At 40.7% G+C, this 24,192-nt stretch overlaps 6 protein-coding genes across 8 annotated transcripts in view; 4 read left to right on the top strand and 2 right to left on the bottom strand.

The window, feature by feature from the left end:
• Positions 1-117: 117 nt before the first annotated feature.
• On the bottom strand, positions 118-1,231 carry RB195_017782 (uncharacterized protein; the record flags this gene model as incomplete). The annotated part of the gene is made up of 3 exons (XM_064184926.1): positions 118-294; positions 351-485; positions 1,142-1,231. The coding sequence occupies 3 exons, from the start codon at positions 1,229-1,231 to the stop codon at positions 118-120; spliced, it is 402 nt and encodes a 133-aa protein (XP_064040807.1).
• Positions 1,232-4,499: 3,268 nt separating this feature from the next.
• Positions 4,500-6,151, top strand: RB195_017781 (uncharacterized protein; the record flags this gene model as incomplete). Of its 2 annotated transcripts, XM_064184925.1 has the most annotated exons (3): positions 4,500-4,785; positions 4,843-5,200; positions 5,458-6,151. In XM_064184925.1, 3 exons carry the CDS (start codon positions 4,500-4,502, stop codon positions 6,149-6,151), a joined length of 1,338 nt encoding a protein of 445 aa, XP_064040804.1. The 2 variants fall into 2 exon arrangements, with proteins under 2 accessions (XP_064040804.1, XP_064040806.1); XM_064184924.1 differs by lacking the exons at positions 4,843-5,200; positions 5,458-6,151 and having other exon boundaries at positions 4,500-4,802.
• Positions 5,648-6,151, top strand: RB195_017780 (uncharacterized protein; the record flags this gene model as incomplete). Its single annotated transcript, XM_064184923.1, has 1 exon — positions 5,648-6,151. The coding sequence occupies one exon, from the start codon at positions 5,648-5,650 to the stop codon at positions 6,149-6,151; it is 504 nt and encodes a 167-aa protein (XP_064040805.1).
• A 293-nt stretch (positions 6,152-6,444) lies between these two features.
• RB195_017779 (uncharacterized protein) lies at positions 6,445-6,936 on the top strand (the record flags this gene model as incomplete). The annotated part of the gene is made up of 1 exon (XM_064184922.1): positions 6,445-6,936. One exon carries the CDS (start codon positions 6,445-6,447, stop codon positions 6,934-6,936), a length of 492 nt encoding a protein of 163 aa, XP_064040803.1.
• An 18-nt stretch (positions 6,937-6,954) lies between these two features.
• On the top strand, positions 6,955-7,335 carry RB195_017778 (uncharacterized protein; the record flags this gene model as incomplete). The annotated part of the gene is made up of 1 exon (XM_064184921.1): positions 6,955-7,335. The coding sequence occupies one exon, from the start codon at positions 6,955-6,957 to the stop codon at positions 7,333-7,335; it is 381 nt and encodes a 126-aa protein (XP_064040802.1).
• A 617-nt stretch (positions 7,336-7,952) lies between these two features.
• The window catches only part of RB195_017777 (uncharacterized protein), a gene marked incomplete at both ends in the record, with an annotated part of 30,771 nt that continues 14,531 nt past the window's right edge, over positions 7,953-24,192 (bottom strand). Inside the window, 7 exons of one of the 2 annotated variants that reach the window (XM_064184920.1) lie at positions 7,953-7,986; positions 8,042-8,121; positions 8,233-8,328; positions 8,769-8,864; positions 8,940-9,059; positions 9,190-9,280; positions 22,402-22,472. In XM_064184920.1, the coding sequence (XP_064040799.1) occupies positions 7,953-7,986; positions 8,042-8,121; positions 8,233-8,328; positions 8,769-8,864; positions 8,940-9,059; positions 9,190-9,280; positions 22,402-22,472 (588 nt within the window). Of the gene's footprint in view, positions 7,987-8,041; positions 8,158-8,232; positions 8,329-8,768; positions 8,865-8,939; positions 9,060-9,189; positions 9,281-22,401; positions 22,473-24,192 lie in introns of those variants that run through there. The other variant, XM_064184919.1, reaches the window with a different exon arrangement.

Here is a 24,192-nt window from a genome sequence, read left to right as displayed (position 1 = left end):
TTGCTGATGAAGGGCTGATTGTGAGAAGCCAATCTAGAACGGGCTCAAGAGTACTTCAACCTGGGAAAAGTAGGTGTTAGATGTCACAGAATATTTATTTTTGAAAGTAAAAGATGACTAATAGAGTCTGAGCACCAGAATGTATGTTTGCATGTCATGAAAGAAACATCCATAGAGACTCTTTCCACTGAAAACATCTCCGTTTGTCATCGTTTGCCAGTCGCGACCTTGCACTCTTCCACTAATGATTTCTGCATGCACAATCCACGTGCCTGGCTTTCGATATGCAGTAATCTGGAAAGTTCGTGTTCCTGGCTTTTGTCACAAAATACAAAGGGCCAAGTCGTCACCTGGTCAAGAATATCCTTGCTTAAACCGCCCATGTCGTGAATGTATCTTGTCATGGAGGTGCTTATAAATTTTGCTAGATCTTTGTCACGACATACAGCTGCTGATGCTGTGTTGTTTCCACTAGTACGATTAGACTGAAAAAGAATAGCTCCCATAAAATTGATGTAAACAACTGCAGCTTTCGAGTAGATATGCCAAACTTTACAATATTGATCTATGGAAAAAGTATGCAAAAAAAAAACATGAAAATAATATATAGTATGTTTCATTTCCTGTCAATCAAAAATGCTGCAATACACAAGGACTATTCGGAATCGAGCAAAGAGTTTTCATTGGTGCAGTTCCTCGAGAAATTAGACTTCTTACAACAACGCTAAGGTGGAAGAAAAATGCTAAATAGGTGAATGTTATATCATTTTATTCACAAATGCGCCTCAGAGCATGTGCATAGTGCGGGAAAATTTAAAACGTCGCTCATTGGGTCAATGAAAACTTGATTTAGTCTCACTGATACTAGTATTATAATGTTTCTATTTTCACTTTCAACCTTCATTTGACAAATGGGTATGTTACATTACTGAGTTGCTTTCAGAGCAGCGACAATCCTGCGTCAAACACTTTTCTGAATAAAAAAATTGTAAGTCAAAACAAGTTATCTTTACTCCTAAATTTTTCAAAGAAATGTGGTTAGAATTGCATTCTGAGCGAATTTTTCAAGAAAGGTTTGGAGTCTACACAAGCTTTCAGGCAAATTTTCACTTCTGGACATGGCAACGGGCAAGAGTAATACCTGTAGTCTTGAGATCTGTCTGGAGAGGGCAGGGGTAGTGTAGGTTACAACGACTCCGATCAAAAATGTTAGTAAGCATAGACATCGCATCGCAGGAACAGAGTGAGAAAAGAAATGACAGCCTCTGCGCTGAGCGCCCGATGGCACATGTGGTGCTACTTGCCCAGTGACCACATGTGGTGCCCTTGTAGCCAAATCAAACAGATGGATTTCTATCAAGAGCGTTACTCAGCCCTGAAGTTGATCGTAGGAGAGTTGCAAACTCGATTACATTTCTGATGAGTGGTGAATAGGCCCCTTTCATATGAAGCTGAGGTAAACAAAAATGTTGATTACTTTCTCAAGGACGATGAAAAAAAATGTAGACTCGTGATGCTCGTTTCCCTCGAAGGTTAGACTTTATGTAAGGCTGCTGGCCGGAGAGGTAAATCAAAAGATGCGTATGTTTTTTCTTCTTGTAAACGTTTACATTCATGCACATACACTCAACACAGATTAACTGTTCCGCATATTCATTCTGAATAATAAAATTGCTTTATTAAAACCCAATGTTTCTGTTTTCCCATGCATCGATCTCTGAGGATAAGCGAATATCACAGATTCTTGATCCATCTACTACTCATTCATGACTACTCGAACAAATATCTACTGTAGCCTGTCGTCACATTTAAACATCGAAAATCAATGTCATTCGACTAGTAGTAACTGCCATCTTGAGCTACATTCAAGAGTTCATTGGAATTTAAAAAAATCTGATCCATATCTCATTATGTTGTCATAATTCCATTGAATGTGTCACTAGCAAGTCAATCCAAATATTGGAAATGTTATTTCTTATCTTTATTTTCCTCTTGTTCTCGTCTTTATCGCAGAAAACCTATAGCCTCCTTGGCAAATCACTTCCGCAGATATGACGTGTAAAGTACCTTTCTTTACTGAGGTTGATAGAAAGGCGCTCGTAGATTTCCATAGTTTTAATTCCAGCTTAATTTGTTTAATTCTGAGGTTCAGCCAACTCAACTACTACTTATACTTAACTTAGTACTGCATGAAAAATGCGCTGCACTCGAGCATCTCATCAATTTCACATTTGTCATCAAATAACAACGTCATCACAAATAAAGTTCAATCAGAACTTCTCCCCAGAGCAGTGAATGATGAATAGTGGCAAAAATTGTGACACAGATGTGTTCCTACTTCATATTTGAATGCACCATATAACGGAACGACCATCACGCCCAAATCCCCTCAGTATTCTCAATAGGCAAAAATAATCTGCGTGGGTAACGGGTGATTCCCTAGGAAGCACCAGACAACGTCTCATGTCTGTGAGAGCAGGAGCACGCGCTGCTCATTCGAGTGAACGGACAACCACTAATAGTGTCTCTCCGGCAGGCTTATGTGGTGTGTGTGCTTGTTCTCACAGTGTTGGAACGCAATTAGATGCCTCGTAAGTAGCGACATGTTCGCCTTCCACTCCGTTTTCCTGGAAAACCAGAGGAAATTGAGCGCTTATATTCGTTAGTCATATACAACCCTATCTCTTCGTAGAGATAGATCGCAACATACTCAATTTTCTAGTATGTTGCCCTGAAGGGGTGCATGTAAAGAGGGTCTCGGCGGATTTTCGAGCATGTCCCGATCATGCCGTGGCAGAGCAATTTGCGGTGGTACGTATCCTAAATTGATTCACCTTTGTTGCCACTTGAATAGCTGACTCTGCTTACATGCCACTAGTCATATGCCGCATCACCAGCTAGGATATAATTCATGAGCTACTGAACTGTTTTAAAGAATCAGACAGACCAACCGGAATTTTGTGATTTAAAGCATCACCCCACGAATCTGAGATGGTGCAGATTTCAGGTGGAATATGCTTATAATGGATAGTACATCATGGAGAGGAAGGTGATTCCGTCCATTTCTTCCTAATTGCCGTAAAAAACGGTCCGGAAGATGCGGCGCGTGCACAAGGCCGGCGCTCTCCAACTCGTTGTAGAAAGTGGCGCGCCGGAACGCTCGAAGCAGTATCTTGCGGGCCGTTTTTTACGGCACTTAGCAAGAAATGAACGGAATCACCCTTCTCTCAATAATCTACGATCCCGTAAAAGAATACTCCACCTGAAATCCGTACCACCTCAGATTCGTGGAGTGATGCCTTTAAGGTGAACTTGTAATAGTACCAGAAGCAAAAGAAATCCTCATGTGAAATATGAGATAAGGGTGTATCTAATAGCTTCAAATTACGCTTATGAAAATTTTCGTTAAAAACGGAACATTTCAGCTTCCAAAAGTAACGGGAATGAGGATTATCGTTATTCTGTAAGTTCCAAGCTATTTGTGAGCCTAATTTATTTCCGAACAGAGTGACCTTCTGTATGTCTGATCTCTGTGAACCTACAGGAAGAAAAAGAGTTCAACTTTGATAAGATTTCTAGACTTCCTGAAGGTAAAATTGCATGTACTTTCAACAGCATTTTTCTTTAACTTATTCGGTAATCTCGACAACTCACACCACTCTTCTTTACATATTTCCTGCGCATTTCTTTGCGACTCTAATACCAGAGGAACATCTAAGACAGTTGTCCGCGTTTCCATGAGCGACTGGAGCGTGACCTCGTCGAGGCTTGGTAGGGTATTCCCGTATATCCACTGGACAGTGCTAATGTCCCGGAGGCATTCGCGGAGAATCCGTCAGGACCTTCTCTACCGCTCCCTGCCTTAAAGCATCATCTGCGTGCTGTCATCAGGTCAAAATCTCCACGAAAACTCCACATACACGACGAAATGTAACAGCAAGAAGAAGAAACAATTATCGAGGTAAGTTTAAGTACAAAACATAGAACTAGTGTATATACTTGGAATAAAAATGTAATTCAACCATGGTATAACTGTCATATAAGTAGTGGCAGCAAAAACTTTTATGAGCACATATGTACACAAAAAAAGAGTGACAATAACTTAAGTGCGCAGTTGTAAGTGCAAATGTATCGTACACGGTAACATAAGAGAGTTTATAGCAGTTTCTGCAATCTATTATGAAAAGAAATGCATGGATGGAGAAGATTCTAAGATTTCGACTCGTCTCTGGAATAAAAAAAAATTAGCCGGTCATGATTATACACGTAGAACCTTCGAAATGAAACAAAATATATTGCAGCATTAGTATCAAAAAATTGAATAGTTCGAAGACAACACACCAGAAATCGATGTTCGGATCTCAACGAAGAAAAAAAAAACTGAGTTAAGAGTGTAGATCACGAGTATGAGCGCAATTATCCTTTTATTCTCTATAATTGTACTGAACAAGTTGCAGTTGCAGGAGTCATGAGGGCTACCGAAACTTAAAAGGACTAGGATGACGATCTGTACTTATAACGGCCGAACGCTTCCACCGGATGGGGCCACTGAAGATCTAATGAAGCAAGCCAGGAAGTTTAAGTTCGACTTTATCGGACTGACCGAGACGAGGCGACGCCACCCACTGAACGTGTGTGACACTGGAGAAGAACTGTTCTTACAAACATGCGAGAGCAGACAAGTTGGTGGAGTTGGTGTCCTCGTTAACACGAATATGGCAGTGAATATCGACTCTTTCGAACAAATTACAACCCAAATCGGACATTCGCAGACGAGAAGATGTGGTTCAATGCCAACTTAAACTATCCTTGTCGCTTACGCTCCGACATCAAGCTACGAAGAAGAAGTCGAAGCTTTCTACACGGATCTGGAGAAGTTCTACAGAGAAGACCATACCTTCTACAATTTTGGCGTTGAAATCACCAAGGTTATAATTGGTGATTTCAACGCCAAAATTGGCCCCAGAAGAACGCCTGAAGAACTTCACATCGGAACCCACGGTCTTCAATGGAATGAGAAGGTAGAAAGGCTCACCGCGTTCATTATGACGACTAAGACCATCCATGGGAACTCGCAATTCCAGAAGCCCTCCTCTCTACGCTGGACATGGGAGTCACCCGATGGAGGATATCATAACGAAATCGACCATAACATCGTCAGTAGAATGTTTTGCTTGAGGGATGTCGCTGTTGTACCAAAGTTTTATACAGGATCGCACCGTCGCCTTCGTCTAGGAAGATTATCTTTCACACGGAGAGAAGAAAAAGCCGCGAAGCTCACTGATCGAACTCCCATCGACTGACAGCTCTTCGCTTCGCTTGTCGGCTTTTGGGAAGATACCGTCATGGACAACATCGACGATTAATATGACCGGCTTGTTGAACATCTTCACGACTGCACGATTAAAGCGAAGAGTTTCAAAACCACCAAGAGACGCCTGTCTTCGAAAACTCTAGAGCTGATACGTCAGCGTGGAGCTGCACGAGCTGCAGGCAGCCAAGAACTTACGTCGGAGCTCGCAAGGGTTCGCAGAGAGGCCGTGAAGAAGACCTCAAAGAGAGAAGACCAGAAGTGTTGGCTGAAGCTGTAGAGGCGTGGCAGAGCATTCGCTATGCCCGTCGGAACTGCGCCAATCGTAAAACAGTTATGGCTCTCCGACCCTCAGATGGAGCAACTACATCATCGAGGAGGATGGAGAAGGTCACTCACGAATACTACTCAGATCTCTTCGACAGCCATGTCCACTTGCCTCCTCATCATCTGAGGGAAGATGGACATAACATTCCAAAGGTCCTCCCTTCCGAAGCCCGTCATGCCATCATGTCGGTGAAGAATCGTACTTCACCTGGTCCCGACAGAATCAAGCCTGAACATCTGAAGTACTTACCGCCAGTCCTCATTAACACTATGGCAAGGCTCTTTACACGTTATCTGTCGGAATGCAGGATTCCTAAAGAATGGAAAACCAGCAAGGCCGTGATGTTCTATAAGAAGGGAGACCCACAAGCAATCGGCATCTATCGCCCAATCTGCTTATTGTCTGACATCTACAATCTCTTCACAAGAGTAATCTTAAACAGGAAAAAAGAACATCAGATGAAGGCAACCATGCGAACAAGCAGGGTTTTGAAAAGGGTTCAGTGCGATTGACCGCATACTCACGGCTTCACAACTCATAGAAATATCGCGAGTACAAGATGGCGCTGTGTCTCACTTTCATCGATTAAAGAAGGCCTTCGGCTCAGTTGTGAAGGAAGCACTCATGGAAGCCTTGGACAACCAACGTGTCCCTGCTCAGTACATAATGATATTTCGTGAGTTGTATATCAATTTCACGTCCAAAATTTCCCCATTCCACAATGATGTCATAATCGACGTGAAGAGATGGATCCGTCAGGGTGACAACTTCACCCAAAATATTCAGTGCCACTCTCAAAAACGCGATGCGAGATTTGGAATGGGATAACATGGGAATGAAAGTTGACGACCGGTATTGGCACCATCTTCGTCTCGCTTATGACATCGTTGTTATTACATCGAGCGTCAATCAGGCGGAGCGGATGCTGGCCGTATTTGATGAAACGTGTAAAAAGATGGATCTTCAGCTGAACTTAAACAAGACGATATTTATGAGGAACGGATGGGTTTCCGATGTCCCATTCACGCTCAACGAATATATCCGAATGCTCCAGCTATCTGTACCTAAGTTGGGAAATCAGCATGATGAACGACTTGACTTCCGACCCGACCTGGGCAGAAGGAAACGAGCGGCTTGGAGAGCGTTCAAGAAGATCGAGGATGTAGTGAAGAGGACTAAGAACATGCGGTCCTGTTCTCATCTATTCAACACCACCAAGTTTCTTCCTGCTTTGACTTACGCTTCAGAAACATGGGCGTTTCACAAGCAGGAGGAAAATGCGATCAGAGTCATATAACGCGGAATTGAAAGGGTGATGCTAGGAGTAACCCAATTTACGCAAGTGATAGAAGGGATTCGAAGTTCACTCCTACGTCACCGATCGAAGATCAGAGACGCTGCCGCATATGCCAAGGAAAGCAAAATTAAGTGGGCCGAACACGTGATGCGTTTCGACGACAATCGTTGGACAACAGCCGTAAGCTGGAGGATACCACGCGACATCAAACGCACCGCAGCAAGACCGCCGACCCGGTGGTCGGATCTCTTTGCGAAGTTTTTCAAAGAAAAGTATGACGCTCTTCGAGTCCCTCGCGAGAAGACATGCCACTGGGCAACACTTGCGCGCGATCGGGATAAATGGAAGTATTACTTGTGCCCACTCGAGCAAATCGATGAACAACGGGAGCACAGGTGATACAGGTGTATTGTACTGAACAACGGCGTGGGAAACGGCCTTGTCAACTGAATATTCCTACAAGGTAGCTTATAACGTGCAACTTCTGTATATGTCTCCAGCAGTCTCTTTGACCAGTCTATTAAGTAAAATCAATGAATAGGCTGCTGGGGGGATCATCATAAGGTATCTCGTCGGAAAATAGGTTCGACAAAGCCGTTTAAACCGCCGTTTCTAGGACAGTTAAGGGGAGCATGACTGCCCTCGACAGTACTCGTGATCTATATCCCTGACGTTATCTTTTCGTGGAGAGATTTCAATATCGTCAATTTCGTTCGATAAGTTGCCCTTAAATTGCTTCTCAATACGTGCAAGGAAAACTTGACAAACGGGTAAAACCTATGTCCTATAAGTTCTCTTCTGTACTTTCGTGACAACAAATGCTTCACCGGAAACTTTAGCGCACCAAAAATTACTATAAAACTAATCTAAAACAGTTATCATAAACAAGTAATCAAACATTCATTACTAACACCAGAAAATCTATTGTATCTCTTAATGTATAGAACGTACAGCAATGATAAAAATAATATTTTACGTATTGGAGCGATCTGCAAGGTGACGGACTAATCTTCAAATTAATCATCAAAAATTAGATATTGCGACAATTCCCTTAATATTGTTGTAATATGTTTTCAAAAGGAAGGTGACTTTAAATGACACTTACTTGTTCTCCATCATCGAGTCAGTCATTTTTGCTAATATGCTGACCCGCTCCTTCGCCTGTTTCAATGTATCACGCGCAGTCTGAAACTGAGTAATGAAATCTTCGGTGTGGAGTAGCTGGAAATAAGAAGACACTGGAGTCATGCAAAGGTAGGATCGTCAACGCCGTCACAAATCAACGAATTAATAAACCTCAATGTCCTCATCTAGTTCTTCATTGAACATGGTCAACGTTCCATGATACTTACTAGCGACAGGATGCAATGCACCCTCCAGATCAGCCTTCACCTGAAATACTTGGACTTCTGTCGACAATTCCAAAAAAAAAAAAAAATCTTGGAGATTATGCTACTCATCGTATTCAAAGGCTAATCTGTGTACCTGACGAAATTGCTGGTTTTAATTTGTGGTCAACACCACGAATTACGAAATTCTCAGTTTCCTGGAACTTTGAAACACTGTAAGAGGCATCGCAAAAAGTCAAGCGGTAAGAATTAGAGCAGACAAATTAGGCAAGGGCCCTCACTAGCAGTGAGAAGCTATTAAAATCACAACATTAAGTGATCGTTTTTCCTTTAATAGTGCACCAGAAAAAAATACGGCGCATTAAATGCACCGCAGAATCTGAAGCTAAAAAGTGCTCTAATTCTAACGGTTGGACATTATTCGGATGAAAGAAATGCAGGAACACACATCTGATGATGTAAAATAATGGAATATCAACTTACACCAAGTGACCGATATCCATCAGTTATACCAAGTCGGTCATTCATTTCTCTGCACTTTTCTGTCAGAAATTTAAGGTCGCAAAATTTCTTCTCTATCTTAAGTATTAGATCATGATAACATCACAAAAGTACACATATTCATCACTAAGATTCAAATGCCCTAGCACTTGCTTCAGTGTCCTCGATCAGCTCATTGATGCCCGTACGACATTTGGATCGAAACAGGGTCAGAATTTTGAGAGCCAAATCATTCGCGTCGTCCTTGCTAAGTTGCAAACCGCAATCTTTTGCCTGTAAATCAGCTATGAAAAAATGTGTGCTTTATGAAAAAACTCAAAACCCACCAGCCAAGGCTAAACGTACTTGCGATATACGAAACGAAGTACAAACAGGGTCCACCAAGGAAAAAAGGAAAACTCACAGCAACCCGAATATATTTGGGTCTAAGCAAACCACTACAGGTTTGTTCCATAAGCGTATCAATAGCATTAGAAAGGCGATCCATGGCCGTTCTGAAATGAAAGAAAACAGGTATAGTAGAAAATATATGATACTCCCATTCCAATGCAAGTTTCGAAAAAAGAATAATTAGAAGTAAAGCGTTTGACGACTACATCAGACTCCGTCTCAACAGCATTAGCAGTAAGACACAACTTTGATGAGTCTAATAGCAAGTAATTTGAGGTTTATATTTTAGGAATGGAGGACCTAATAGTTACTAAGCAGTTTATTTATGGTATGGGGGAACTCATTTGCGCCCTTATTTCCGGGAGCTCTATCTTCGTTTTTTTCTCTTCGTAACTTTAGGTTACTTGTCACAGATTCTCTGAAACCAATGCTTAGGCTTTAGGGCGCCGACTGATTTCCAGAAATAAGAGCGCGGCTGGCTGCCTATCCCTTCTTACTACACTCTATCGTTCTTACAGAAGGTTCCATCTCCAAATCCAATTAAAATAATTAATACGAACAGAACAAATAATGTGAAACGAACGATTCCCCAGAAAACAGAAATTCAAATTCCTTACTTTCGCGCTAAGGATTGTTATTGGAGCACGACAGCTCGAAGTACATGGTGGATTTATTAGAACTACGTGAAATTATTAGAACCTTTCAGCTTTAAATGGCGAAGTTTCGTAGTGTAGGATCGTACATAACTAAGTATTTCAATGGAGTCAGAGGGCTATGTTTTTTTTTTCTCACGAGCAAGTGAACTTCGAATCAGGGGAGTTGAAAGTGTTCCAGAAAGATGGAGGAGGATTGCTGGAAATTAGGAAAAAAGAAAAGAAGGATAGTATATTTCAAATAAAAAGGGAGTTCTGTTCACCGAAGTTTTGAGAGATAGAGAGATCATAGAATACAGCATTATCTATGTGGTGACCCTTTACAAAATCCACTACACAAAGAAACAAGTAGAGGAATATCTGTCAAATAGTGTTGTAATATGTCGATACAAAGTTCCGTGAGTTGCGCACCAAACTGTGTGAGTTGGGTGACTAGAGACTTTAGGGTATTTTATAACCCTATTTGAACAGACCAAAAAGAGGTGGTTCAGTGGAATGTCTTTATTATGTGAGTACAGATGAGTAGAACAATGTCAGCAATAGAGTTGGATGAAAAGGTGGGCAGAGCGTAGTCTGCCGCACTCCTTTGACCGTACAAGTCGTAATGCCTAGCATAATCATGACCGCGAACGGTCCTTTATACCACGCCCCTTATACATCATCGGGGTCGATGATATGTCGATACAAAGTTCCGTGAGTTGCATACATGATGCTGCTGAAATACATGATACATGTTCGCAATATCTGATATATTTTACGAGTTGTCACATTAAGCACGTCAGTGAAAAAGAATTGTGACGGACATCTTCTGTTTTGAATTTCGGTTCCAGATCCTGATGCTACTCTGAATGCTTTTTTTAAAGGCAGCATACCAAGAATCTGAGATGGTGCGGATTTGAGGTGGAGGATCCGTATACGGGGTCGTAGATTATGAAGACGAGGATAGTTCCGCTCATCTCTCCCTGCATCACTGCAAACAGCCGCCTCCAGAATGCTGTTTTGTACGACGCCATCTACTGCAACGCTCCACCCCTTGCGCTGCCTCCGCCCTGCGGGTCGTCAAAAATCAACCCGAGAGGTAGTAAAGGATGCTACACGTGCAAAGGTGGCACGCTGCAATAAAAGGTATCGTACAAAGCAGCATTCAGGGATCGGCTGCTTGCAGTGATGCAGGGAGAGATGAGCGGAGCTACCCCCGTCTCCATAATCTAAGACCCCGTATACGGATACTCCACCCCAGATTTTAGTGCGACCCAAGATTCGTGGTATGCTGCCTTTAGGCTCTCATGAGAAAATCTGTTCACTTTATTCTCCCCATCACTTTGATGCCCAATCCATCAATTTTAAAGCTAATTCCATCAGTGAATAGACGTGGAGATTAGTTTATCCTAGAGTGATGCGATGTATGTACTAGTACGAATACGTAATGGCAGATTTGCTGCATTTTTCCAAATCGTCAGAAAAAAATGATCAAATCAAGTCTTTTGTGATAGCTATGTTTGTGGTGAGTGCGACAAGATATATTTCGTCTGTTCGGTAGGCTTCTTTGCACTTCTGTGATATGTTGATATTTTTTTTTTCATTCAACGCCAAAACATTAACATCAATATCACGGTGACCGGAACAACGAACGATCTTCGTTCATCGATCGGAATTCTTGGTTTCTTTGGCCCAGAACTGATACGGCGGTGAATTCAAAAAGTTGACAGCCTCATTTCGAGGTGTCCTCAGACAATTACGGTGTTTCTTCTAAAGAGCGCTCAAGAGCTATTAATTCCTGGCATAAGATGTTATGTTAAGACTATGGTCAAAGTAAGATAGAGTGTCCTAGTTCAAATTTTCTAGCATGTGACTGAGAATACATGTGGAAGCGTCGTCACGGCTCAGTAGCAGCTCGGATCCTTGTTTTTTGCCATTGCTTTTATGTATCTATCGTTTTAAATTCTTCCTGTTAGATAAAAGCGCTCTAGCGAAAAAATGTGCCTTGGTTGGATACGTTACCATCCAGTAAACATTTGGCCATGAAAAAACGCATTACGCGACGGAAATAAGTTTTCAATCGTTTTAACACTGAAAATGTTTCTGTAGCACAAATTGATTCCCGGAGGGAAGTGTCTTCGCCTCGAGTTTGCATTAGCAAGCCGGCTAAATAATATTGGATAGAAAAAGATACACGATTCCAAAATTTAAACAGCCGGTTTCATTCGTTCTGCCAATCTGTGAGGAAAGGATGTTGGCAACTTGATGAGGTAAACGTGCGGTGAGAATAGACCAGCGGCGCCGTGGGACCCGTCCAAGCCATGTTGAAGTTTTCTGGCGCTGGAGCACCAAATCGACGCTGTGGGACCCGTCCCATTCCATTATAACAGTTATTGGCGTCGACGCACCAACTGAACACCGCCGCACCTCTCTTATCCCATTCTACCGCTTTGTGGCGTCAGCACACAGCACATCTACCCGCCGTTGGGTATGTCTCACCGCGTTCTGGAATTTCGTTATTTATACACCAGTCTGAACCTCCGACTAAAGCCGGACTCGCCTTCACGGATCAGTGAAATTCAATAGCAGTGACATTTTCTGTGATATTAGATTGGTGTCTTCTAGTAATGCTTTCTTCTTTTTTTATGGTGGACACTGCGAACTTAAAAGGTGTAAAACGAAATGGCGAAGCAAGTTCTGATGTACGCATGTAGTAAACTGAGCGCATATCATCGGGAATTAAGGAGAAAAACTAGATCCTTTCCAATTAAAAGATATATCAAAAAGATGCTGCAAGGAAAAGAATAACATGGATATATTTTCACACATCTCATAATGTCACACATTTCATTCCCAAACTGTTCTATATAAACTCGCAGTGCATAAGTATGTGTTTGTCACGACGTCATTCAACGAATTTAGGTTAAGCTTTTGACTGCAGTAACTATACGCCCAGCAACTTTATGTCCTTATTACTTTGTATACATTGTTTAAACTCCTTTCTACATTTACCTTTCCAAAATTTTATATATAATGTTAGGACGTAGCGCAAGTCAAATATTTTAATACTTCCTTGCACGTTTTGTAGAATAAAACTTTGTATTGTTCTTCAAACTTCTTTCAACAGTGTTTTGTCGCTTCGTTTGTATCTATTCTCCAAATAAAATCAAAATGACAGGTTATGCGCATTAGTGGCGTACAGAGACCTTTGTATCTTCGAGATCTATCTTCAGGTACAATTTATGCCTGCGAGGCATCATTCGCGCCTCGTTAGGCGTTGGATGGCAGTTTTACTCGGTTAGATAAGCAAAATGAAATGCCTAGAAAGCGAAAAAAAGTAAAACAAATAGCGAGTCAGCGAGACGTAGCACAAGAGGATCAGCTAGGCTACTGTAGCGATCATGACACCGTCAGGAGACGCGCGGTGCAATTAACGACGCTTATTAGCCTCCTGGATACGTGGCGGCACATTCTACGGGTACCTCTTGACCGTTCCCCGTCGAAAAGTATGAAATGGGGTGTCACAGGTGCCATGGGGTCGAATTGATGCGCAATAATTTCGTGTGCATGTCGCAAAAGGTAAATGGAACGTTACAACCGCTTCATAGCCGTGCCCACCACGCGCGTTGCATTTCACCTTTATGACTCCTCCGTGTTTCTTTTTCCTTGCACGTTTGCCTCAGGTTGGTGACATGCCTTCCACAGAAAGTGAAAACATGAATGAAACCAGCTGCTTAAAAAGTAACGAACAGTTTACAAGATTTGACGTAGACTGGTGCGCGCCAGAAAACTTTGAAATGGGGTGCGACGGGTTCCACGGTGTCGAATTACTGCGCCGTGCAGTAGCATCGCACACAAACTTTGTATGCATGTCTCAAAAGGTATAGTAGGGTCAAAACGACATGAAGCACGTACGCAATTGCGTACGCAGCTTCTCTCGAGGCGCTTCGGTTGAACGTAGTGGCTAGGAGCGTCGTGAAATCCTTGCTGGCAGTGCCCGTCGCTGTAGTTTGCGACGGTCCCATCTTGGTTCCCAATGCTGCCTCCACCGCGCCATTTCGAGCGCGTACGCAAATGCACCACAACTACACTTGTGTTCCATGTCGTATTGACCCGACTATAAATGGGACGTTGCAACTCTTTAACAGCCGTGGCCACTGCGCATGTTCACTTTCATCTCTCACGGCTACTTCTATTTTCTTGCACGTTTGCCTCAGGTTGGTAACATGCCTACCTCACAACGAATCAAACGGCTGCTTGATTAGTAGCGAACAGTTTACATGATCTGACGTAGAACGTTATCCTTGTCAGTACGATGACGTCATTCACGTCGTTTTACGTTAATTCATCATTCTTTGATAACTGTTAAGGGAAAACAAGAAGAAAACCCATACCTAGTGTAATGCTGTTAAATTATGTCGATATTATGTTGGTATCGAAAGAGTGTTTGAAGCTGAAGTTTGAATGGTCTCCAAATGTAGAACTTACGCGCTTAGAAAGAACTTATGAATTTTTTTGCCTACATTTATTAAGAAAGAAGGAAGGAGTTGTTGCAAAGGTACAATTCTAATTTTGCAGAAAATGCCACTACTAATACTTTTCATTGATCAGTGATAGCTCGCGAAAGGAACAAAGGGAGCGAGTCTGAAGTCCGGCTTTAGCAGGACGTTCAGACTGGCATGATATATTTGTTATCTTATATAGTTTTGTTGCTGCTGGCGATGCAACTTTAGTCTTAAACGCTGCTTTTGGTTGAAATGCGCTGCGAGTGCCACGCAAAAGTTATATGGATCAAGCCTCTGCAGACGGAGAAATAATCTTCTTCCTCGACATCAAAATCGGAGGCGTTTCTTTTGCAACATTTTGGGCGTAATGGGATCTGAATTGTAGAGCTAGCTAATTCTTGGTCCGCTAATGCTAATGCTGACTATTTTAAAGGCATCACCCCACGAATCTGAGGTGGTGCAGATTTCAGGTGGAGTATTCGTATACGGGATGGGAGACTACGGAGAGGGAGGTGATTCCGTCCATTTCTTCTAATTGCCGTAAAAAGCGGCCCGGAAGATACGGCTTCATTCGTTTTGGGACCATTTTGTACAGGAGGTTCGATTGGAGCGCGCCGTCTTGCGGTCTTCCGGGCCGTTTTTTCGGCAATTAGCAGAAATGGACGGAATCACCTCCACCTCCGTAGTCTCCCATCCCTTCGAATACTCCACCTGAAATCTCACCCCTTTGCCTTTAAAGAGACTATCTTAAAGCTGAGAAAAATCGTACAAGAATAGCCTCTTGCTAGCTGAATATCTCAGACATCACAGATTGAGTTCATCACAGAATATATTCCTTTCCTTGTCTCCCAAGTGTTTCTTAGTTGCGTTTACACTTGCGATCCATAGAACCAAGACCTTCCACCCTCTGCTAACCCGCAGTTGTACAAAAAGCATCTAGACGACGTTGAACCATGTAGACGTTCCTTACAGCTATTGCCCAGCCTCTTCCGCTTTTTGGAGTTAACTCAGCAATATCTGCCAGTTCAGACGAGACGTATCCTTGTTCCGATATTCCCTTTAGGCAGTCAAACTTTCAGTTCATGGGTTTCAGCAGTCTACTGAACGCAAGCGCTTTTTCGCAATGTATGGGAATCAAGCGCAGATTATGTAGCTCGTACTTTCCTAAGGTGTTCCATAAAATGCTTGATTGCGTTGAGTTCGCACATAACTACCGCAAGAGTACTCATATACGTGGCAATCATCAACATTTGAAGTGCAATAAAGATAACTGAAGGTGGTAAACGAGAAGTTAAAAGGATGAAGGATAAGGTTTATGGCGCTGGGATGCGCCAACGCATTTTACTGCTATTCGTAATCGTTGAGGTTTCTGGAATAGATGTTATCCTCTTAAACGACTTGAAAGAGAGACTGAAAAATATTTATTGTAATAGAGTTAAGTTTTCCACTTGAATAGTACATTAATTACTAATAGCTTCCGTAAACAGGAAACACACAATTTTTGGAAGAAGGAATAGAATTAGAAACAATGTGGTAAAATTAGTGCAATTGAACAAAATTCCAGATGTTCGGAGGTCGTTGGTAGATTCACCTAGTCGAACAACGCTTTTTAGGATTCATTGGTGTGCCCCGGTGGGCATCGAAAAGCTTCAGCAAATCCTTCTATTTTCGACACGACATTGTTGACCCTGTAACAAACCCTAAAAAAACAGTATCGATTTAGATTTAATTCTGATGGAAAGATGAAGGTATACATAGGCGTACCTTACAACCATTATATAGATGATGATTTTGAGTTAGTCAAAATTTGACCGACTCAAAACTATCATCTACCTAATGGGAAAGGTACGATTGTATGCTTAAAATTGTTGATGAGATTCAACAACAAGGCGCCCATGATACACGGAAATTCTTCCAAAACATAAACTACCAAGAAAAGACTAAGAAAGGCAGACTTCTCTTATCTAATGAAGAAATTGGTTGGCTTTGTTTCCCCCTTTCCAAACCTTTATGCAGAAAAAAGCTTAAAACACTACTCTATCTCAACACCATTACCTACTCATTAAGATAAAATTCAGTTATCAGCATTGTTTTTCAGCAAGGGATTGTTTTTCCACACCAAGCATGAAACTCAGGTTTTTGGAGGAATTTGGTGTAGAAATTTCCAAAATTTAATATTCTCAAGTAAAACTTAACCGCAGAGGTGACGGAGCCTGTATATCAAAGATGATTTGAGTTTTCAACCCATCTGGCTGATATCTTGAGCACCACTGCTGTAAAACAATAATCACTAAGCAGAATATTTGTAAAACAGCAGACAGTAGGCAGAAAGCATGTATGCATTTTTGCAAGGTAATATGCTACTACTCAAATCCACTAAATGCTTTGTTTCTATAGTAGTGGGTTTTTCATAAATTTCTTGAATTTAACCGTGCAACCAAGAACTACAGATCTTTTTTCAGGAACTGTTATCTTTGTAAATAATACTTCATAGAAACGAAAATGAGTTCTTGAAGCCGTCTTTTTTCCGTCCGGCGATGGTGTGTGACCTGCACTCCTGCAATATTCGAGCATCACGGAAACAGGTTAGGTATCAAGCGAATGTTTTTTCACTTTACCTCTTTTCGTTCAAAATAGAGCTTTCATTCTAATTGAAAAACAGATTTACAACTAATTAACACGCTTCAACACAAAATTCTGCCTACTTTGATAGAATTAGCAGAAGTCCCTGAAGATTTCTTCTTTTTGGGATATATTAGCGAAGAACAGTAATTTGGGTGAGCTCGCTGATATTGTGCTTCATGACACGCAAAATTTCAATGTCTACAAAAATTTTTGTCAATCACTTTGATATTCCTAGCACCAGGATTTCTGATCTCAATAGGTTCCTTTCACTTTGCTGTGACCTATTTCACTTGTGGCACTTACGAGGAAAAACAGCAATCATTTATTTGCTTAGTTGTTTATCAGTGGAGATTAATTCCGGCAGTTTAGGATTATAAAAATAAAAATAATTATTTTTGGTGGCAAGACAGCAGCTGAGATCTGAAGAAGAAACTCACAAATGTCCAACCAAGAAAGAACATTTGCTCCTCCTCGATATCTTCCATTGCGTGAAGCCGTCCTTCCGCTTTGTAATCTTTCTTTCGTTGATAATTTTTGAACGCCTTTCATAGGAAAAGTATGACCGAGTGGAGAAGAATACGAAGGAGTAGTGCTTAGCCACAAGCGCTTGCGCAAACACATCTTGAGTGAGTATTTCACTCCTTCCGTATCAGCTATGTTCTCACTAAGTGTCTGCGTGCCGTTTGCTTTCAACTTGCTACCAGAGATCTACATGTCCTTAGTTCATTAATTTTTCTTCCGAAAATCTGGTTCAAAGTAGGTATAACCATTGTGAAGCAGGTGTTTTTCCGAAGATGTTTGATGAAGCATCATTTCAGGTGAAGACATCCTCACTTAATCTCTTTTAACAATCTATTGACTAATTTTACTCAAAGTACATCAATTAAACTGTTATATTGTAATATTTGATAATCTCGCAGTAGGGTCAATTTCCAGCCATTACCAATTATTATGGTTATGAAATATGCTCCAGCTACCGATATCACTTGACCTGTTGGCACCATTTTTTTTTTGAGACACAAATACCTTTCTTAGGAAGGAATAGTTGAAGAACGATTTACTGTTAAATTGCAAATGGCGTCCACAGATTGTACTAAAAGTTCGAAAGTTTCTAAACAATTGTAACAGGCAAATTGAGAAAAACCTCAACTGTCAGCTTTTCAACGTTCATGTAGTAGAAATAGACGAATATATACAGTATCGACAATTACTTGAGGGCACTGTTTGCGCCGTCATCCACAATCGGCATCCTCAGATGTATTCGCATCCAGGTTTTTGTCGCATTCCGTAGACAGTAATTTATAAATTTACAGCACAAAGTGCAAAAGGAATAATAAAATCGATCGTTGACGAAGGATCATTAGCGAACTATGTACTACTACTATACTATATCTTCGTAATTATCGCCACTTATACCCAAAGGTCATGTTCCTCCAATTTTGAGGCACGTTTGATTTTTGAGTGTTCGTGCGAATTAGTGTCCGGGTGAGACAGAGAGTGGTGCAAATTGGGGCAAATACTATTACCTTGATCTGAAAGTCTTGCATTCGATTACACATTTTTTCAAACAATAGTAACTTCATTATTAATAGATGTCAATCAACAAAACAATGACCATTTTGATCCACTACGCATGCCCAATGTTTCACTAGAGCTTTTTCTGTCAGGTAAGCTTTGCCATGGAAGAATGATCATTGCCATGAAGATTAGTCGCCAGCACTGTGCAGAACATGTTCAGAAAGTTCTCTTATTCTCCTGACTTGGACTCTTTTGATTGCCATTTGTTTCGGCACTGAAGCTGCATCTACGAGAGAAAGAATTCGATCATAAAAAAAAACAACTAGAAAGTGGGATTTCTCTTCCCATTATTTTGTTGATTGATATTTAGGACAAAAAAAAAATTATCTTTTTAAAATCTTGTGCAAGACTTTTGGACCAACCTAATATGATAGTAATATAGCAGTGATAAAAAATAAAAGTAATATGTAGTATAATATGATGGCTTCTTGTAACTGCATGCTGATCTTGAATTAACTTTCTGTATCAACAGCTTTCCAAAAACACATTGAGGTTCCTCTGAACAGACTTTTGAGAATTTTCAGATAGATTACTAGGAAGTGGTAAAGAAATGCACCCTATTGGTGTAAAAAAGTTTCGAAGTAATTGAAGATTCCTCTTTATCCTTCACGTGTATCCTTTAAATCTTGGCTTTTTAGAATTCTATCTAGTTTTCGGTCCCTTTCTGATTTAGTTTCTGAAGGCTCCGAAGACATCTCCAGAAATATCGTGAAAATTAATTCCCAAGTCACTATCGTCTCAGACGTCCTGCTACGGCTTTATGTATAACAAACTGCACAACAATCCGTAAATGGGCTATCGGCACATTGCTATAATGAACGCAACGAGAGATGATCGAGTGCATCTGCTCGCATACATAAATGACCAAGCACTCTTCTCTATTGAAATTGCGAGAGAAAATCATGAAAAGTCAGCTGCTATTGTCAAGCTTATTAACCCAAAAGTAGATGTGATACTGTGAACATCTGGCGTGGAATTCAGATCGATGTTAAAGAGTGTATGCAGTAGTGATTCGTAAGATATTTCCATGAAACAAGTTTTTAAATGAAACGAAAAATTTGAGAAAAGTAGAAAGATGGTCGAATACAATATCATTGTCCCTGTTTTCCTACAACAATATAGGAGAAGGATTATTCGTGCTCCATTTTGTCTAGTCGTAGGTGATGAAAATAAAGAAAAGCAGAACTATAGTGGAGAGGTACTTAATAAAATTCGTAAGCAGGAAAGTAAAGAAAACCTGCCGCCGCCTGTGCGCAACCACTCTTTCATCCATGGGTTTGTTCTGCAAGATTACCATCTTTTACTGACTATGTGGGTAGTTTCATTTCCAAAAGTCAAATCTGCGACTAAAGGAGGCAGATTTGAAACTCCTTTAATCGCAGATTTGAAACGGTGGGAGCAGCGAAGGCAAAAAGAACTATTGTCATAGCGGAACGTTAAGAAAATTATTTTCAACGTTGCTTTGATTGGCAAAAAAGTCGTGTGAAGCGCTATAAAAACTGAGGGAAGCATATTGAAGGAAAGTGAAATCGTTGCTCTACTGAAAATCCGAAAGAGGTATGTTAACCGACCACAGAGCTGTTGTACAGTTCCGCCAAGCAATTTGCTCTCTTATTGAACTCTAGCGATCAATCATTTCTTTTCCATATTCTCGGTTCACCATTTTCATCATAATTCTTTCCTGAATTTCGAAGTTCAGAACGATAAGATTCTTACTTATACTTATACCTATACGTACATATGTTTACCTTTACTCATGAATTAGAATGATCATAGAACGCATCTGTTCTCATTTTTCTCTACGAGTGATTTTGATTTCATAGTTCTCTCCCATTATACCGAATTCTCTCAACAGACGGATCCTAGCTATGTAGATCATCATAGAATTGTAATGTTGTGCATAGGAGGTTAAATACACTAAATGAAACCGAGAGCAGCTTTGGGTCACTATTAGGCACATTCAGTTAAAAGAAAGAACAAAGCTATCTCGTCGGCAGAATAATCTCGTACTTTCAGTTCGGTCATAAGCAACCCCTACATCAGTGTTCGTAGATATTTATATTTTACAAGGGAGTAAACCGTGCAATTAAATGGGGTTTTGAGGCACGGGCAAGGTTTGGATTTGGTTCCAACAAACTATTACATTTCGGCTAAACGTCAGCAAGCCACCTCAAAGTTCTAGCCCATCTGCGGCGGGAGCCCAACAAGGTGCCGGAGGCTCTCTATGCTACTCTTGACTACACCGAAAAGACATTCTTCCGCAAAAAGAAAAAAGATGAAAATTCCGAAGGGAAAAAGTAGAACGATCAGGAAGTTATCTACCATTGAAACATGTACCGCCCCAGTCAAACTCCCGCCTGACACTGTTTTCGGCGAGAGTCGCAATGTCAGCTGGCTTTGCATGAGACAAAGAAAAAAGAGCAGAAACTCAGTCCTCACCGAAAAAGTAAAGAATTGATAAAAGTGGTTCCATTTGATTGGCGACCGAAGTTTCCCAACAATGCTACACCTCTCATGACTTTTCGGAATGTCAAGGTAGAGTCAACAGTCAGAGTCAGTAGACAGTCAGATTCGCTGAGTCCGCACCAGCTCCTATTTAAGCATTTTGATGGTCGGTCAGGACAAAAAGCCCGAAAAGGGAGCGCACACCTGAAAACGTCCACAATTTGAAAGCAGTCCCGTCGCCAGTCCAGGTTCATCGTTAGCATCTGCCAGCAATGTATGAAATCGCACAAGCATCTTTTAACAGGCCAACGGACCGATCACTGAAGCCAATTATTTTCCCAAAGTTACGGATCTAATTTGCCGACTTTCCTGACAGTGCAAATAATTGTAACTTCACAGTTCAGAAGAATATGTTCTTTTCTGATATCAAGTTGATATGCTTTCGGAAGGAAGAAGGAAAAAGCCGCAGGCAACTACAAGCTTGTGCTCGAATTCTTCGCGAAGTTCTGTAAAGAAGAGATCACAAAGAATCACACACAAGAGACAACTGTAGTGTTTGTTCGTACAGAAGGAAGTAAAAACATTTGCTGTGCATCAGACGCTACGCTAGTCAGTGACGATACTGGGGTGATCATGTCCACTGACTTTTTCATTGCCTGAACAAAGAAGGTCTTCCTTTCCGAAATCTACTATCCTACTTATAAGAATACTCCACCTGAAATCTGCACCACCACAGATTCGTGAGGTGATGCCTTTAAGGACTCATCCATTGTCTCGATAAAAGGATAAAGGATAAAGTTTCTGGCGTTAATCAATCCACTTGGGATGCGCCCCCACGTTCACTTCAATTCAGAATCGTCTGAGGTTTACGAACGTGTATCTGGCCTATACAATGACTTGCGGTGGCTAGCCGATGTGTCAAGTCAGTGTTTTTATCCTCCCAGACAAGTCTGTTACCAATTTGTCGACCCCAGAGGGATGAAAGGCTTGGTGAGCGCTAGGACGGATTCGAACCTCCGATCGATCGTGCAGGAAGCGGGACCTCTAACTTCTACACTACACCCGCCCCTATTGTCTCGATAACCTTTCGATAAGTTCTTAAACTGTAATGTATGTGTTCCGAGAACTCCCTATCATTAGCTGAAGTATCTCTAAGTGTTATATCCTCTTCACATTGCGTGGTAATTTCACTTAGATTGTTACAATATCGCGTAAGAAGCGCCTTCCTTGCCTTCAAAGTGATGGGCCCGAGATAGCGTATGTATCATATGAGTAATCTTGCATGAGTGAGAAGTAGACGGTATGCGTTCTTTGATAAATGAATTGTGAAGCAAATTCGTACCTCGTCTTTCTTTCTTCTTTAGTGGTTTGACCTATGCACCATAAATTTGCTTCGGGTGAGCTCTTGTGTGATCATCTGCGTGGTGATTCAGTGTTTACCTCAAACTTGAGTAATTAAACCCACAAATAAAATAACAAAACGTGACATGACATAATAAAATAGAAAGGAGCTATAATAATACGTTATATAAAATAACAATCCGTTGTAGATTATAATAACGATGCGTTAAGTAGTTCAAGAAGGTTTACAACACACAATCACATCTATCTATGATATCTAAGAGCTTCTAAGTGTCAAAAACGTTTTAAAAAACGAAAGTAAAGCGTTATTAAACAACATTCACGATTTTATATCTAAGCGTTGGGAGTAAACAAAAGACTGCGTTGACGTCTGAAGCGGCGCGGCTCCTGATCTTTTAAACGGAACATTTTATGTTTTCTTCGATGGAAAGATAGGACGCTGAACGTCGTGAGAATTCATGCTACCTCAGTGATGCTAAATGTTACGAAGAGATCGTTAGACAGCACTGAATGTTACGAAGAATCGCGTTACTTCAGCGATAAATACATTACTTTATATTACTTCTCGTGTTTATTTCATAGCATTACTTTTTCACATGACTAGTTTTCTGTGCTTAAAAATAAACTACAATGTGTTGATATTTCTTGGTTTTTGACCTTTCGGTTCTGAGGTTTGGTCCACCATCGATAAGGTTGGCAACTAAATCCTACTCTAAATGTTAGAACACATATGTACGTTTTAGTGATAAACTTTCTTGGCTCTCATGCTTCCTCTCGGGTAGAGTATCAACTATGAAGATCGAATAATCCTATTCGAATCTTTATCCTTCTGTAAGTGGAGTTCAGTAAGTGACGTTCTGTCCTCAACCTTGTTTTTTTTATTTGTAAACCTGATTTGTTCTTTGTGCTGCATGGTACAACTCTGCTTATTCCTGCTGCTTCAGTTGACTTTATAACAGCTATGAACAATTGTTCTGCTAGTCATAGATCGCCACATAATCTGTCGAAAACTACAGCTTATTATTCATGAATGTATCATTATTATAACCGTTCCCTTGAAAGAGTACCTCGAACTCATAAAAATAAAGTAAATGCTGTGGAGTTAACACTGAGGACACACTGCCCCTAGAAGCCAGATTTTCTATGTTTCAAATGAAGCGCACTTGATCTTAATGTAAAGTTTTTGGAAAATTTGTACCAACATAGTGTGACTTAGCACTAGCTTATTCTGTATTTCTTTTATTACATGTCCAATGACGGTGTTTCGGACTCATTATCGTGAATAACCTTTTGAATCACAAAATGACCTGTAGTCTATTTGAAACTGACCTAGTCTACTGTTTCGCTATAGAATACCTCTTCTTAAATCATCTAGCACAGAAGACAAACGAAATTTGATCTTTTTGGTTCATCCTGTGACATAATCTCGCTGAGAAACTGCTACATTGATAATGTATCCACTCATTTTTGTTTTGTTCAGCAGAACTGGAATATTTCCGTGTACATCATATGAATGTTAGTAGAGTAATTAGTGTAGGATGGCTCAAATATCAATCAGCAGTTACTTTATCTGATACAACAGCATACAAGAAGCTTGTTGGTTTTGTCGTAATTACTGCCACTTCACTTGACTTTCTGTCTCTTTTGGGACTCTTCAACTTATATCATATTAAATATTCCTCATATAAACATATATATATATATATATAAATATATATATATTGTCGAGAATCTTTAGTAAGTCAATACAACATGTACATGTACATATATTGCATATTTCATTCACTTATCTTTACGTAAGTTAATGCAGTACTAGTGGATTTATTACAGAAAAAATGCAGTATTTTGTGAGAGGTGACATTAATTTCC

This window comes from Necator americanus, chromosome II (genome assembly GCF_031761385.1).
Source record: "Necator americanus strain Aroian chromosome II, whole genome shotgun sequence".
NCBI lineage: Eukaryota > Metazoa > Nematoda > Chromadorea > Rhabditida > Ancylostomatidae > Necator > Necator americanus.
The sequence above is the reverse complement of the archived record's forward strand: the minus strand, read 5'-3'. Positions and strand labels throughout refer to the sequence as shown.